Source organism: Petaurus breviceps, unplaced genomic scaffold (genome assembly GCF_028583685.1).
Source record: "Petaurus breviceps papuanus isolate PSGF00001 unplaced genomic scaffold, PetGlider_PUasm1.0 176, whole genome shotgun sequence".
In the NCBI taxonomy this organism is placed as follows: domain Eukaryota; kingdom Metazoa; phylum Chordata; class Mammalia; order Diprotodontia; family Petauridae; genus Petaurus; species Petaurus breviceps.
The window spans coordinates 18,620,940-18,634,348 of record NW_027185771.1 but is presented as its reverse complement, the minus strand read 5'-3'; the positions used below and the strand labels follow the sequence as shown (position 1 = coordinate 18,634,348).

The window sequence follows — 13,409 nt, the reverse complement described above, 5'->3', positions numbered from 1 at the left end:
CCATGTCCTGAAATAGATGGACGTTCTATGGTCTAACAACCAAAGCCACCCAGGAGGAGGATGACCATGATGAAGAAAATGATGAAGAGGGTATAGATCATAAGTTATAGCCATCACATGTTTATCTACCAGTTTAAGTGTTAGAAAGCACCTTGTCATTTTTCTCCTATGGGCCTCAGTGTCCTCACCTGTTAAGTGAAGGGCTTCATACTCTGTCTTTCTCTGTGTATGTGTATCCCTCTTTCTTGGTGTCTCTGTCTTTTTATGTCTATGCCTCTCTATGTCTCTGTCGCTCTGTGTCTTTTGTCTCTATTTCTTTGTCTCTGTCTCTCCCAATCTCTGTCTGTCTGGATGGATATGTGTGTGTGTCTCCATGTCTCTGTTTCTGGTTCTCTGTGTGTGTGTGTGTGTGTGTCTCCTCTCCTCTCTGTGTCTGCATCTGTGTCTCTCTCTGTCTCTGTCTCTCTGACTGTCTTTCTCTCTGTCTCTCTGTCTCTCTGCCTTTCTCTCATCTCTTCTACTGCTAGCATTCTATTTTCTAATTCTTGGCTAGATCAAGTATTTTTTCCATTTTGCAAAGGGTGAAAACAGAATCAGCTAGTTAGAGAGGCTAAGTGGGATGCCCAGGATCACACAGCTGGTTTCAGAGCCAGGATTCAAACTCAGGTCCCTCTCAACCCCCATTTCCAGCCCTTTACCCCCAGGTCCAGTGGCCCCACACTCCAGATCTTCATGAAACTCAGTGTTTCATAGATCATTGCTATGCAGCTCAGCTCTGACATCAACCCCTTTTCTCCCTGGAGAGGAGATGGTGTCTGTCATTTGACACTGTGCTATGCGTGTAACAGGCACACAGTATTGATTATTAATGGACTATTGATGGAAAGATGGACTGAGTAAAGGTTAAGAAAAGCCACACAATGTAATGGAAAGGACTCTGGTGAAAGAGTCTGGAGACCTTCATTCCAGTCCTGGCTCAGTCACTGACCAGTTGTATCACCATGGGTAAGTCATTTTCTTTCTCTGGGACTCAGTTTCCTCATCTGTGAAATGGGGAGAAGAATACTTGTACTGTCTCTCTTACAGGGTTCTGGTGAAGAATTCATTTTGCAATCTTCTAAATACTATAGGAAAAGGAGCTTTTACTACTACTAATTATTGGTGGGGGGTGATTATTGTTACCGTGATGCTTGCTTCTGGTGTGGGGTGTGTAAATGGTAAATGATATATGGGAAAGAGTCCCACGTGAAGAGTAAGGAGATCTGGTTTCTATTCCTGCTTCTGCCGCTAATTCACTTTGTGCCCTTGGGCAGGTCACTTCCCTTTATCCTCCTATGTTCAATGAAGGAGCTGGACTAGATGGCCCTTGAGGTCTCTATGAGCTCTTGGCATCTGTGATTCAAATCAACAAATTAAGGACCAATAGGCACCCTGAGCAAGTCAGTCAACCTCAGCTTGCCTTAGTTTCCTCAAATATAAACTGGGGATAAAAATAGCACCTATCTCCCAGGGCTGTGAAGATCAAATGATACAGTATTTGTAAAACACAGTACTTGGCACATAGGAGGCACTTAATAAATGCTTGTCTCCTTTTTCCATAATGAAGGCTAAAAGCATCATGTCACAGTGGATAGAGAGCCCCTCCTTAGAATCAGGATGATCTGGATTTAATTCTGACCCCTGATACGCACTCACCGTGTACCCCGGGCAAGCCTCTTACCATCTCAGTGCCCTGGGAAACTCCCCAAAGCTCTGAGCTTCAGAACAGGAAGTGGCCTGCATCCATAGAAAGGGTTTGTTCATGGTGAGTTCCTTATGCTGATGAAATATCCAGTCAGGTTTATATGTGTATGTATGTGTGTGTGTGTGTGGATAGAGACAGAGATATGTGTATAGGTGTATGTGTATATACATATATATATGGGTGGATGGATGGATATATATATTTACATACACATATGTATTTATGTGAGTGTATATGTGTATATATACATATATATGTGCGAGGCACTGAGTACAGAGACAAAGGGGAAGCAGACACCCTGCCCTCAAAGGGCTTCCATTGTTCATTCTCCTCTCAGCTGTGATCTTCCTGAAACACAGATCTGACCATGGCATCACCCCTTGTTCAGTTACATGCGCTGGCTCCCTATCACCTCCAGGATCAAATTTCCAATCCTCAGCTTGTCTTTCAAAGCCCTTCCTGGTCCCTCCTGCCTCTCCAGTCTTCTCACACCATGCTCCCTGCACATACTCTGCAATACAGAAACACCAGCCTCCTTGATGCTCCCCACAAAAGATCTACTGTCTCTCATTGGCTGTTGACGCTGCCTGCAACACTGTCCCTCATCACCTCCACTCCCTGGCTTTCCTGGCTTCCTTCAAGTCTCAGTTAATGCCCTTCTTCTACAAGAGGCCTTTCCAGTCTTCCTCTATTGACTTCCCAATTTGTCCTGTATCCAGTGGTTTGCACATAGTTGTTTTCAGGCTCTCTCTCCCCCATTACAATGAGCTCCTTGAGAACAGGGACAGTGTTTTGGCCTTTCTCTGAGCATTTAGCACTTAGCCCAGTGCCTGGCACATGGTAGGGGCTTAATAAATGCATAGCAAATGACTGACATTCTACAGGGTGGGACACAGAATGTACATAGATGGATAAATAGATGGTACATAGATGACAGATGAATAAATAAACAGATAAAAGATTGATACCAATGATTGAGAGAGAAAGGAGGGAAAGGAAGAGAGAGAAGGAGAGAGGAGAAAAGAGAGACAGCGATAGAGAGACAGAGAAAGAGAGTGAGAGATTATACATACCAATATGGGGATGGAGAGAGATAAATGATAGATACAGGTAGATAGATAGATAGATAGACAGATAGATAGATAGATAGATAGATAGATAGATAGATAGATAGATAGATAGATAGATGGATGGATAGATGATGGATAGATAGATAGAATCTAGGTTGAGGAGGATAAAAGCAATTATCACTGGGGAATCAAGAAAAGCTTTCTGTAGGAAGTGGCACTTGGTCTGTCTGAGTCTTAGAAGAAGCTAGGGATGACAAAGAGGGAGCGCATTCCAGGCCCACAGAGCTGTCATTCCAAAAAGACAGAGATGGGAGATGTGATGTTGTGTTAAAGGAATAGCTCTAAGTCTAGACTGGTTGGATTGTCGAATGTGTTAAGGGAAATAATATGAACCAAGTCCACAAAGGCAGGTGGGAAGCAGATTAGAGAATGGAATCCATGGCTTGGAATTAATTCCAGGCTAAGGTACTCTCCTAGAGGAAAACAGGAGCACATTTTGGAGCAAGGTAGTGACATACTATGTGCAAGTTAGATTGTTGAAAAGAAAGACTAGAAACAGGGAGACCAGTTAAGTGACTGTTGCGGTGTTCTAGGAGAGAAGCCATGGGGCCTGATTGAGAGTGGCAGCTGTGTTAACAGAGAGGAGAGGACAGATGGGAGAAACTGACCATATGTGGAGTTAGTCTGGGTTCCTGGGCTGCATGTTTATGGCTAACCAACGGATCACGGGATTGTAGAGCTAGAAGGGGTGTAAAACCTTAGAGTCAGAGCTTGGAGAGACCCCAGAATGGAGAATGTGAGAACATAAAACATATTATGGCAGAGCTGGGAGGGAACTTTGAGATCACCTCCTCAGTCCCTTCATTGAACAGATGGTGGAACTGAGTCTCAGGGAGGGAAAGTCATCTGCCCAAGATCCCAAGGGCATCAAGTAATAAAAATAAATTCTAACAATTTATATGGGGCTTTCTGAGCCCCCTCCACTGGCCAGATGCTTTACAATTATTATCTCATTTGATCCTCATAACAACCCTGGGAGAGATCTGCTATTATTATCCCTATTCTACAGATGAGGAAACTGAGGCAAACAGAGGTAAAGTGACTTGTCTGCAGTCACACGGCTAGACCTTGCCTCAGACTCTTACTAGCCATGTGATCCTGGGCAAGTCACTTTACCTCTGTTTGCCTCCATTTCCTCATCTGTAAGATGAGCTGGAGAAGGAAATGGCAAACCACCCAAATAACTTTGTCAAGAAAACCCCAAGTGGGGTCACAAAGAATCGCTGAAAACAACTGAACAAAAACTACTTCCTGGCACTCTACCCATTGCCCCACATAGCCAGGATTCAAATTCAGGTCCTCTGACCCCTAAAATCCCATGGTCTTCCCACTTCTCTCCCACCCTTGAATAGTGGTACAAAGAAAGTGACATGAATAGAAGCTTCCCCTTCTGGTTATACATGGAATGACAAAGATAGACACAGAGCTTTGATTCTTTCTTCTAATTCTTTTTTTTTTTAATTAAAACAAATACATAATAAGAAAAGAAAAAGAAACATATTATCAACTTCTATATTAAAACTTTAATGTAAAATAAGAAAGGAAAAAACCATGTCATGAGCACAGCAGAATGTAAGAGAAGATTCAACATATACAGCAATAAATTTCCTTTTCAAGAAAGCCTATATATTAAATACTACACATTGTGTTGAGAGCTGTCTATCTTTTCCTTGGTTCCTTGTAGGCTTTCTTTTGTTCTCTGCTCTCTCCCAGTTCCTTTTGATTTCTCATTTTAAGATGAATTAATCCAAGGGAAGAAAGTAATCTTTTTTCTAGCTGCAGAAAAATCTACTGTTGTTAAACCTAAATTATAATTTCCAATGGGCTCTGGTGAACTTAGGTGTTTCAGTGATCTATCCTTTACCTTGTATGAAGACACTTAATTTTTTTTAACTAGTGGCTGCCTGGGGCATCCTTCCCATGTGCACAACCCTTGATCTCCTGGGAGAGAAACTGCCACCAGAGTTCTGTATGTAAGGTCCATTTGAACTCTGTTGGTGTGGGAGGAAGGCTTGGGGTAGCAGGAGTGGGGGAGATTTCTCACTATATTGTTTTACCACAGTCATATTTATCTTGTTGATAAAATGGGCCTCGGGTTGGAAAATTGAAAGATTTTTCCTCTTAATTTGAAACAGCCCCTGCCAGGCCTGGTGTGGCGTCAGTATAATGCCCTCAAGCCACAGCAGCTGGAAAGATTTATTCTCTGGGCCCTCATGCAAGCCTCTGACATTCTCAATTTGCAGGCAGCCAGTGAGCCAATCTGATCCATCCTGCCTTTATAATAAGGATGTCAGTGCAAGAAGAGAAAAGTCATTATCTGATAGCTGGCAGACACGATAAAGGAGAAAGAGAGTTAGAGATCTCAGGACAGACCACCCTTTCTGCTTTGTTTCAGCTTCTCAAGGTCACCGTCAAGGCTGGATACCTTAGGCATTGGACCCGGTTCTAATGCCGGGTCTGCCAACAAAGCGTCCCAGTGACACCTCAAATTCAACACCAAAAAGCAACTCATCCTACCATTGTAGAGAGCTGGAAGGGTACCTCAGAGACCATCAAGATAGGCCCCTCATTTTATAGAAAGATTAAATGACTTGGCCAGGGTCACACAGCCAGTTCATATCTGAGACAAAATATGAACCAAGGTCTTCCTGACTCCATGTCCAATGTCCTGCCTACTACCCCTTGCATCCTTATCTTTCCCCATAAATTCACCCCTCTCCCACACTTCCCTATTTCTGCCAAGGACAGCACCAGATTCATGGCTTTGGAGTTATCCTTCAGTCTTCCCTCTCCCTCTCCACAACCCCCACTATCCAAGGAATTGCTAAGTTTTGTCAATTCCATCTCTGCACCTCTCAGGCTTCTCATGTCAATGCATAGACATAGTAAGCTATGAGTGAGGAATCAGGCAACATTGTTCAGATATGGCCAATGCATTGATTTTTTTTTTTGCCAGTTTTACTGTTATTACAAAGGAGGCCTCTATGGAAGGCAGGGAGTCATAGGGGGACTGCAAGGTAGAATTAATCACTGGGAAAGTAACAGTGGTATTCATAAATAAGAGCATCGATAAAACATTTAAAATGAAAAGAAATCCCTTTATCAATTCTTTTTCTCTCCTTCATACAGCCTACCACCCCAGCCTACACTCTCATCATCTCTCACCTAGCCTGTTCTAATAACCTCCAAAATGTTTCCAGTCACTCCACAGCAGGATGTCATTCTCCAGCTCAGAAATCTTCACTGGTCCCTCTTGCCTCTAGAATTAAAAACAAGTTAAACCTGGTACCTAAGTATCTCCACATTGTGACTCCAGCCTGCATTTTACTGAGTCGTTTCAGTCATGTCCAACTTTCTGTGACCCCATTTGGGGTTTTCTTGGCAGAGATACTAGAGTGGTTTGTCCTTTCCTTCTCTAGCTCTTTTTACGGTTAAGGAAACTGAGGTAAACAGGGTGAAGTGACTTGCCCAGGGTCACACAGCTAGTAAGTGTCTGAGGTCAAATTTGAACTCAGGTCCTCCTTATTCCAGAGTGGGAACTCTAATCACTATACCTCCCAGTGTGCTTCCATTACCAGACTAATTTAACAACTCCCATCAGGCTGGAGTACTAGCTACTCCCTGAAACTCAACATTATGTCCCTGCCTCATCCTTTGCATGGGCTGTGCCCCGGATCTGGAATATTCTCCCTCCTTACCTTTGCACCTTAGAATTCCTAGCTTCCTACGCTAGGCTCAGATGCCACTTCCTTAAAAAGCCTTCCTTGATCCCTACCCTGAGTCATTCCTTTTCTTTTTCTCATATTAACTTATATTTGCTTATCTGTGTTTGTATTATATTCCCCTCAGTAGGATATAAGCTCCTCATCGGCAGAGACCAGGTCGGGTTTTTCCAATCCTCGGTACTCAGCAGAGTACCTGGCATAGAGATGCTTCATAAATAATCATTGATTTAAATTGAATGGAATGTGTGACAAGTCACCTGAGCTCTGGGTCCTCAAAAAAAAGTGAGATTGGACTGAAAGATCTCCAAAGTTCCCCTCTATCCATAGCATTCAACCAACCAATCAATAAGCATTCATTCAGCAATTACTAAATGCCACACGCTATCCTTGGGGCCCTAGGTGGCACTCATCAGACCTGGAGTCAGGAAGACTCATCTTCCTGAGTTCAAATCCGACCTCAGACACTTACTAGCTGTGTGACCCTGGTCAAGCCACATAGCCTTGTTTGCCTCCGTTTCCTCATCTATAAAATAAGCTGGAGAATGAAATGGCAACCTCCTCCAATATCTTTGCCAAGGAAACCCCCTAATGGGGTCACAAAGGGTCAGATACAACTGAATGTGCATTCTCCGTTGGGCACTGGGGATACAAGGAAAACGCAAAAGCAAACCCTGCACTCAAGAAGCTATGTATACATATTTACTTATGTAGATATAGATATGTATATATGTATGTGTATGTATACATGTATATATACTTGTGTATATATAGCATATGCATGTATTTTTATGTTTATAGAAAGATATATACACGTGTGCATGCAGACATGTATGCATGCATATATATAACATACATGTGTGTGCGTGTGCATTTCATGTGTCTATAAAGACAATAAATGCATAACTGTACATACAAGAGAAGCACCACCTTGGAGGTAGCCTCAGGGGAACCCATGAGCAGCTGGGGTGATCGGGAAGGCTTCCATGTGAGAGGTGGCAAATGAACCATCTCCAGGGTTTCTAAGAGGGGGCTGGAAGGCAGAAGGCTGTTCCAGATATGAAGGATATCTGTGTAATGGTGTAAGATCGTAAGATTTCGAGCTGGAGAGGACCTTAAAGACCAGGTGGTCCAAACTCTCACTTGCAGAGGAAGATCTGAGGTCCAGAGTGGCTCACCCACATTCACATAGCTGGAATTCCAACCCAGCTCTTATGACTCCATTGTTCTTTCTCCCTTATCACTCTCATCTTTCATTATGTTCTAACATTCTGCATTCTGTGGTCCCTTCTAGTTCCAACCTTCTCTTCTACCATTCTTTGTTTTCCAGTTCATTGTAGCACCAATGGAAGTCCATCAGTACAATGAACATGCTTTACCTAGGGAATTGAGGGTGAAAATTAAAACGTATACCTTTGTGGACTCAGGCAATGTTGGACTCATACACATCTTGCTTGTTTCAGTTGACCAAAGCCAACTGAAATGGTAGAGAAAAGAGTAATCTAGAGAGTCCCTCAGTATAAGGCTGGAATTTTGTACTTGGTTGCTGTTAATATAGGTCATTGAGCTGCAAGGCTCACGCAGTTATTGCTTCATAACCAGGGACCAAAAGAAGGAGAGACAGGGTACATGGGGAGAAACCAAGGGAAGATGGGAAAAAAAATCTATAGAGGATATTGATTTTTTCAGAGAAAAGCCCGTTCTCAGGGAGCTGCAGGGCTTGAAAGGATTCATGGGCCTTGTCATTTAGACAAATGTGAGCCAACCTCCAGGCCGCCTAAGGCATCCTGACCCCCTCTGTGTGGGATGGAGGAGAAGTGGGGAGGGGGATGGTAGTGAAGGCAACACACAACTCTCTCCTCCAAATGCCAAGGGCGCCAAACTCCTGTTATCGTTCTGATAGCAGATACTTCCAAATGTTTCTCTGTTGTTTGATGAAATATACCAGACATTAATTCAATTTAATTCTGAATATATTTTCGTAAGTATTTACTCTATGCAAATTCATACTCTTGGTGCCAGAGATACAAAGACAGACATAACAAAGACATTGCTCTCAAGCGTCCAGCTGTCCAACAGGCAGTAGCTGGTGGAGGTGGGTATGAACCAGTCTATCAATAAGCATTTATTAAATACCTGCTGGGAATCAGGCACCATTCCAGGCACTGGAGATACAAAGACAAAAATAAAACAGTCGGTACTTGTGTAATAAATAAAGCACTGGGCTTGGAAGTAAGAAGAGTCATCATCCCGAGTTCAAATCTGACCTCAGACACGTAATTAGCCATGTAATTAGGGGCAAGTCACTTTACCCTGTTTGCCTCAGTTTCCTCATCTGTAAAATAAGTTGGAGAAGGAAATGGCAAACCACTCCAGTATCTTTGCCTAGAAAACCCCAAAATGGGGTTATGGAGAGTCGGACACAACAGAAACAACCAAACAACTGTGAAGGAGCTTATTTACACAAGGAACTAGGGGGAGGGAGCAAAGGAGTGCTCCAGGAAATTGCTATCAGAATTTTGAGGAAGGAGAGAGCAATTGGGCGGGGGACGGAGGGGGGTCGGAGAAGAAGAGGTTGTTATCAGGGAAGGCATCATGGAGAAAGTGGCCTTTGTGGTGGGCCTTCAAGGAAGCAAAAAACTTCAACAGGCAGAGAAGATTTGTAAGAAAAGACGAGGAAAAGAGAGAAGGCAGGGCAGGATGAGGGGATAAAACCAAGAGTACATGGAGGGGAGCAGTTAGTATGAAATCATAAGATCATAGATTCAGAACTAGATAGAACTTTAGGGGCCTTAAATCCAATTCCCTTACTTTTACAGATGAGGTCATGGAGGCCCCCAAATGTTGGGTGTAGTGACCAGCTCCACACAGCTAACAAATGTCTGAGGCCAAATTTATACCCACCACAATGTAGAAAGGAGCCAGATTGTTGAGGGCACTGAATGACAGAAGCAGGAATTGATCCTTTATTCAGTCGGCCATGGATTGGAGATTTTTCAGTAGAGAAACCGCAGGATCAGACAACAGTATTAATTAATCACTATTCAACGAAACAGGTCTCTGTAATCTAAGAAAATCGACTTAGAGTAATGCCTAGATGATAATTTTTTAGAAGAACATTTTATTAGGGATTTGAATGCAGATAAGTTGACAGTGTACAGATTCAATTTAGCAAGCTTCTCCATGGAGTTCTGACAAGATGCCAAGCCGGATGGATCTAGGAAGAGCCCGGCCCCTGGGCGTGTACTTTATTCAATTATCATCTGCCTAGTGAGATTCAGGAATCTTGAGATGTTTGTGACCTGGTATCTGCCTTTACATTCTCTTCAGAGAAAGAGCTTGCTAAGCAAATAAATAGCAAAGGCAAGATTCTGCAAGGGCCATTTTTAACCCTCCCAAAAGAAGTCAATGCTTTGGGAGCACCCTCTGCATGCAAACAATATTTCCATTAGAAACCAAAGCGGATTTCTTCTTTAGAGTAAATTGGACAGACCCACCAATAGTGCATGCTGTAAATCTTGATTTCCCACTGTGGTATAAGAGAGACAGCACTGGCCTGAGTTTTTTCCTCTGTGTAGAATGATGGGATTGCATTAGATGATCTCTAAGAACCCTAACCAGTCCTAATCCCTAACCCAAATCCCAAGAACTCTAACTTTCAATGTCCTAAGGTTCTTTCCAGCTTTGACATTCTGTGCTCTAACATTCTATATTCTAAGGTCCCTCCCTTCAAGCTCTAATACTCAAACTTCTCAAATTCCTTTCATCTCTAATGGCTAATTCTGTGATTCATTCAGAAAGTGAAAAGTGCCGTGGCCCGCAGGGATGCAGGATTTAGCAGGAACAGCAAGGGTAGGATCTTGGATGAATTTCAGCTGCTAAGTGGTCCCGGTAATGAGGTCACCTTTGCCTGCCCTGGCTCCCCAGTGGGCCCAGGCAGATTCGTCTTGCTGGCCGAGCCCCAGTGAGCACGAGGAAGACTTTGCCCCTGGATGGACCGCTCTCCTTCCTACCCCATCCCCAATCACAGCCAGGTTACCAGGCGGGCTTCACTAATTACTCCTCTTCCCAGCCTATCAGAATCACTTAGGGCAGCTTTCCAACCTGGAGGCCCCTGTTAGCAAACAAGGGATGCAAGCTGTCTCAGAAAGCCTAGAAATGCTCTCCTACGTGGCCACTTGGGCAGAAGGTAGTCTTTCATCCCATTTGCATCGACAAAGCTTCTCTCCCTCAAAAGGAAAAGGCACCATGGGTCTCCATCGCCACTCAGAGACAGAGACAAAGAGAGACAGAGGAGGAGGGGGAGGGAGAGAGGGAGAGGAGGGAGGCACAGAGAAAGGGAGAGAAACAGAAGGAGAAGGAGAGGAGAAAGTGGAAGAAACCCAGGAAATGGGGCAGACAGAGGGAGAGGGAGACAGAAAGAGATGGGGGAAGAACCTCTTACCTGGAATAGTATTATGGCCTCCTAACCCATCTTTCCCCCTCAAGTCTATCCTAACTCTGACCTGTGTGTTCTCTTTGTGACCCTAAGAAAGTAATTTTTCTTCTCTGAGTGAGTACTCACCTATATAATGGGAATAATGATACTTATACTACCTGATTTCACAGGATACTTGTGAGGAAAGCACTTTGCAGTGAGCTAAGTGATATGGGCTGTCTGGAATCCAGGAGACCCAAGTTCAAATTCAGCTTCAGATGCTTCCTGATGACCCTGGGGAAGTCATTTAACCACTTTTCCCTCAGTTTTCCCAACTTTAAAATGGGGATAATCATAGCACCTACCTACCAAGGTTGTCATGAGAATCAGATGAGATCACATTTGTAAAAGTGCTTAGCACAATGCCCAGCACATAGTAGGTCCTTAATAAATGATTGTTTCCTTTCCCCCTAAACGTCAAAGTGCTGTATAAAAGTGAGTTACTCTGTTCCAGTTCCTAAACCGATATTCTCTGCCCCTCCTCCCATCTTTCCACTTTTAACTGTCTCTGCTCAAAAAATTTTTATACATAGCCTCTTGTCTGTAAAAGGAAGACCTTTAGCTGGCCATTCTAGGGACTTCCCCAGGAAACATACTTTTCCAATATTTTTCCAACCAATTTTCCCACCCCCACCCTCCTGCACACTTTACAAAGCAGCCATGCTTGTCAAAACTCTTTGCCATTTCCTGAGTGATCTTGGACAGGTCATTTACATCCTACAGACCTCAGTTTCCTCATCAATGATCCTGTCATCCCTGTGCATCCTGAGTTTGCCCATACTGTTCACTATGCCTGGGATACTACCCCTATTCTCTACCCACCTAGCCTTTCCCAAACCCCTGCCAAGTACACACACACACATGCACATACACGTACACATGCACACACATATGTACATGCGCATGCACACACACATATACATGCAGCCTTTCTACCTGTTGAGGAACTACAGCAGGGCAGTGTAGAGAACAAAGTATTGCACTTGTAGTCAGAAAGACATGAATTCAGATCTTGCCTCAGAGCCTTACTTGCTGGGTGACCCTGGGCAAGTCATTTATTTTCTCTGTGACTCAGTTCCATCGACTTCATAATGAGGATAATAATAATAATACCTCCCTTTCAGGGTCGTTTAAAAGATAAAATAAGATGTTTGCAAAGCACCTGATAAACTTTAAAGGGCTATATGAATATTGGCTCTTGCTATCCTTATCCTTCCAAGCCCAACTCAGATGCCAACTTCTCCATAAATCCCCCAAACAAGGACAATTTCATTGAATCTTTCGGACACTGTATCTCTTCCTTGGGTAGCTAAGTGATGCCGTAGATAGAGCACAGGGCTTGGAATCAGGAAGACTTATCTTCACGAATTCAAATCTGGCCTCAGACACACTTCCTAGCTGTGTGATCCCGGGCAAGTCACCTAACCCTGTTTGCCTCATTTTCCTCATCTGTAAAATGAGCTGGAGAAGGAAATGACAAAACATCCCAGTATCTTTGCCAAGAAAACCGCAAAGGGAGTCATGAAGAATCAGACACAACTGAACAACAAAATCTCTTCCTTATATTTACCTGATTTCTTTATATCTTAGTCATTTGCAAACATATCTTATTCCTTCATGAGATTATAAGCCCTTTTAAGGCAGGGACTGTGTAAATGAGGAGACTGGACTAGGTGATCACTTCTATATTTTAAAGGCCCTTCCAGCTCTGCCATTTCATGTTCCACAGCTAAAAGAGATGGGGAGAGAGGGAAGAAAAGGAAGGAAGAGAGAAGGAAAGGGAGGGAGAAACAAAAGGAGGAAAGAGGACAAAAGGGAGGGAGGGGGACAAAGATGGAGAGGGAAAGAAGGAAAGAGGGAGAGGGAGAAAGAGATGGAGAGGGAGAAGGAGAGAAAGAGAAGGAGAGAGGAAGAAAGAGAGGGAGAAGGAGAGGAAGGAGACAGAGATAAACACTGATGAAATACTAGGGATGATGAGAAGACAAATACAGGCAAACAAGACCCTCTCTGCCCTTACGTTCTAATGAGGGAAGACTGACACACAAAAGGGGTCTGGAAAGAGGGTCAGGGTGAGTAGCACATCCACATGCTTTATAATAAAGTCTGTGTTCCTCATGTTCTGTTCTGCCCCTTCTAGGTCTAACAGCTCCACTTCTAACGTTCTGTGACTTACACGCCTCCTTCTTTATCTTTATATCTCTTCCCACTGTGATTGGTACTTAATGATGCCTGATATCAATGTTCCTTGACATTGCTTGACTTTCTTTTTTACCTGCTTCATTCAACCTTAGTCCTCTCTAGCTCTCCACACACACACACACACACACACACACACA

General features: G+C 43.5%; 1 protein-coding gene across 2 annotated transcripts in view; it reads left to right on the top strand.

Annotated features, from left to right (window-relative positions):
- The window catches only part of BEAN1 (brain expressed associated with NEDD4 1), a 109,378-nt gene that overhangs the window by 61,459 nt on the left and 34,510 nt on the right, over nucleotides 1-13,409 (top strand). Inside the window, exon 1 of one of the 2 annotated variants that reach the window (XM_069085832.1) lies at nucleotides 983-1,005. The exons of the other annotated variant lie outside the window; for it this stretch is intronic. Within the exon in view, the coding sequence (XP_068941933.1) occupies nucleotides 1,002-1,005 (4 nt within the window). The 5' untranslated portion in view covers nucleotides 983-1,001. Of the gene's footprint in view, nucleotides 1-982; nucleotides 1,006-13,409 lie in introns of those variants that run through there. 2 annotated transcript variants of the gene reach the window in all.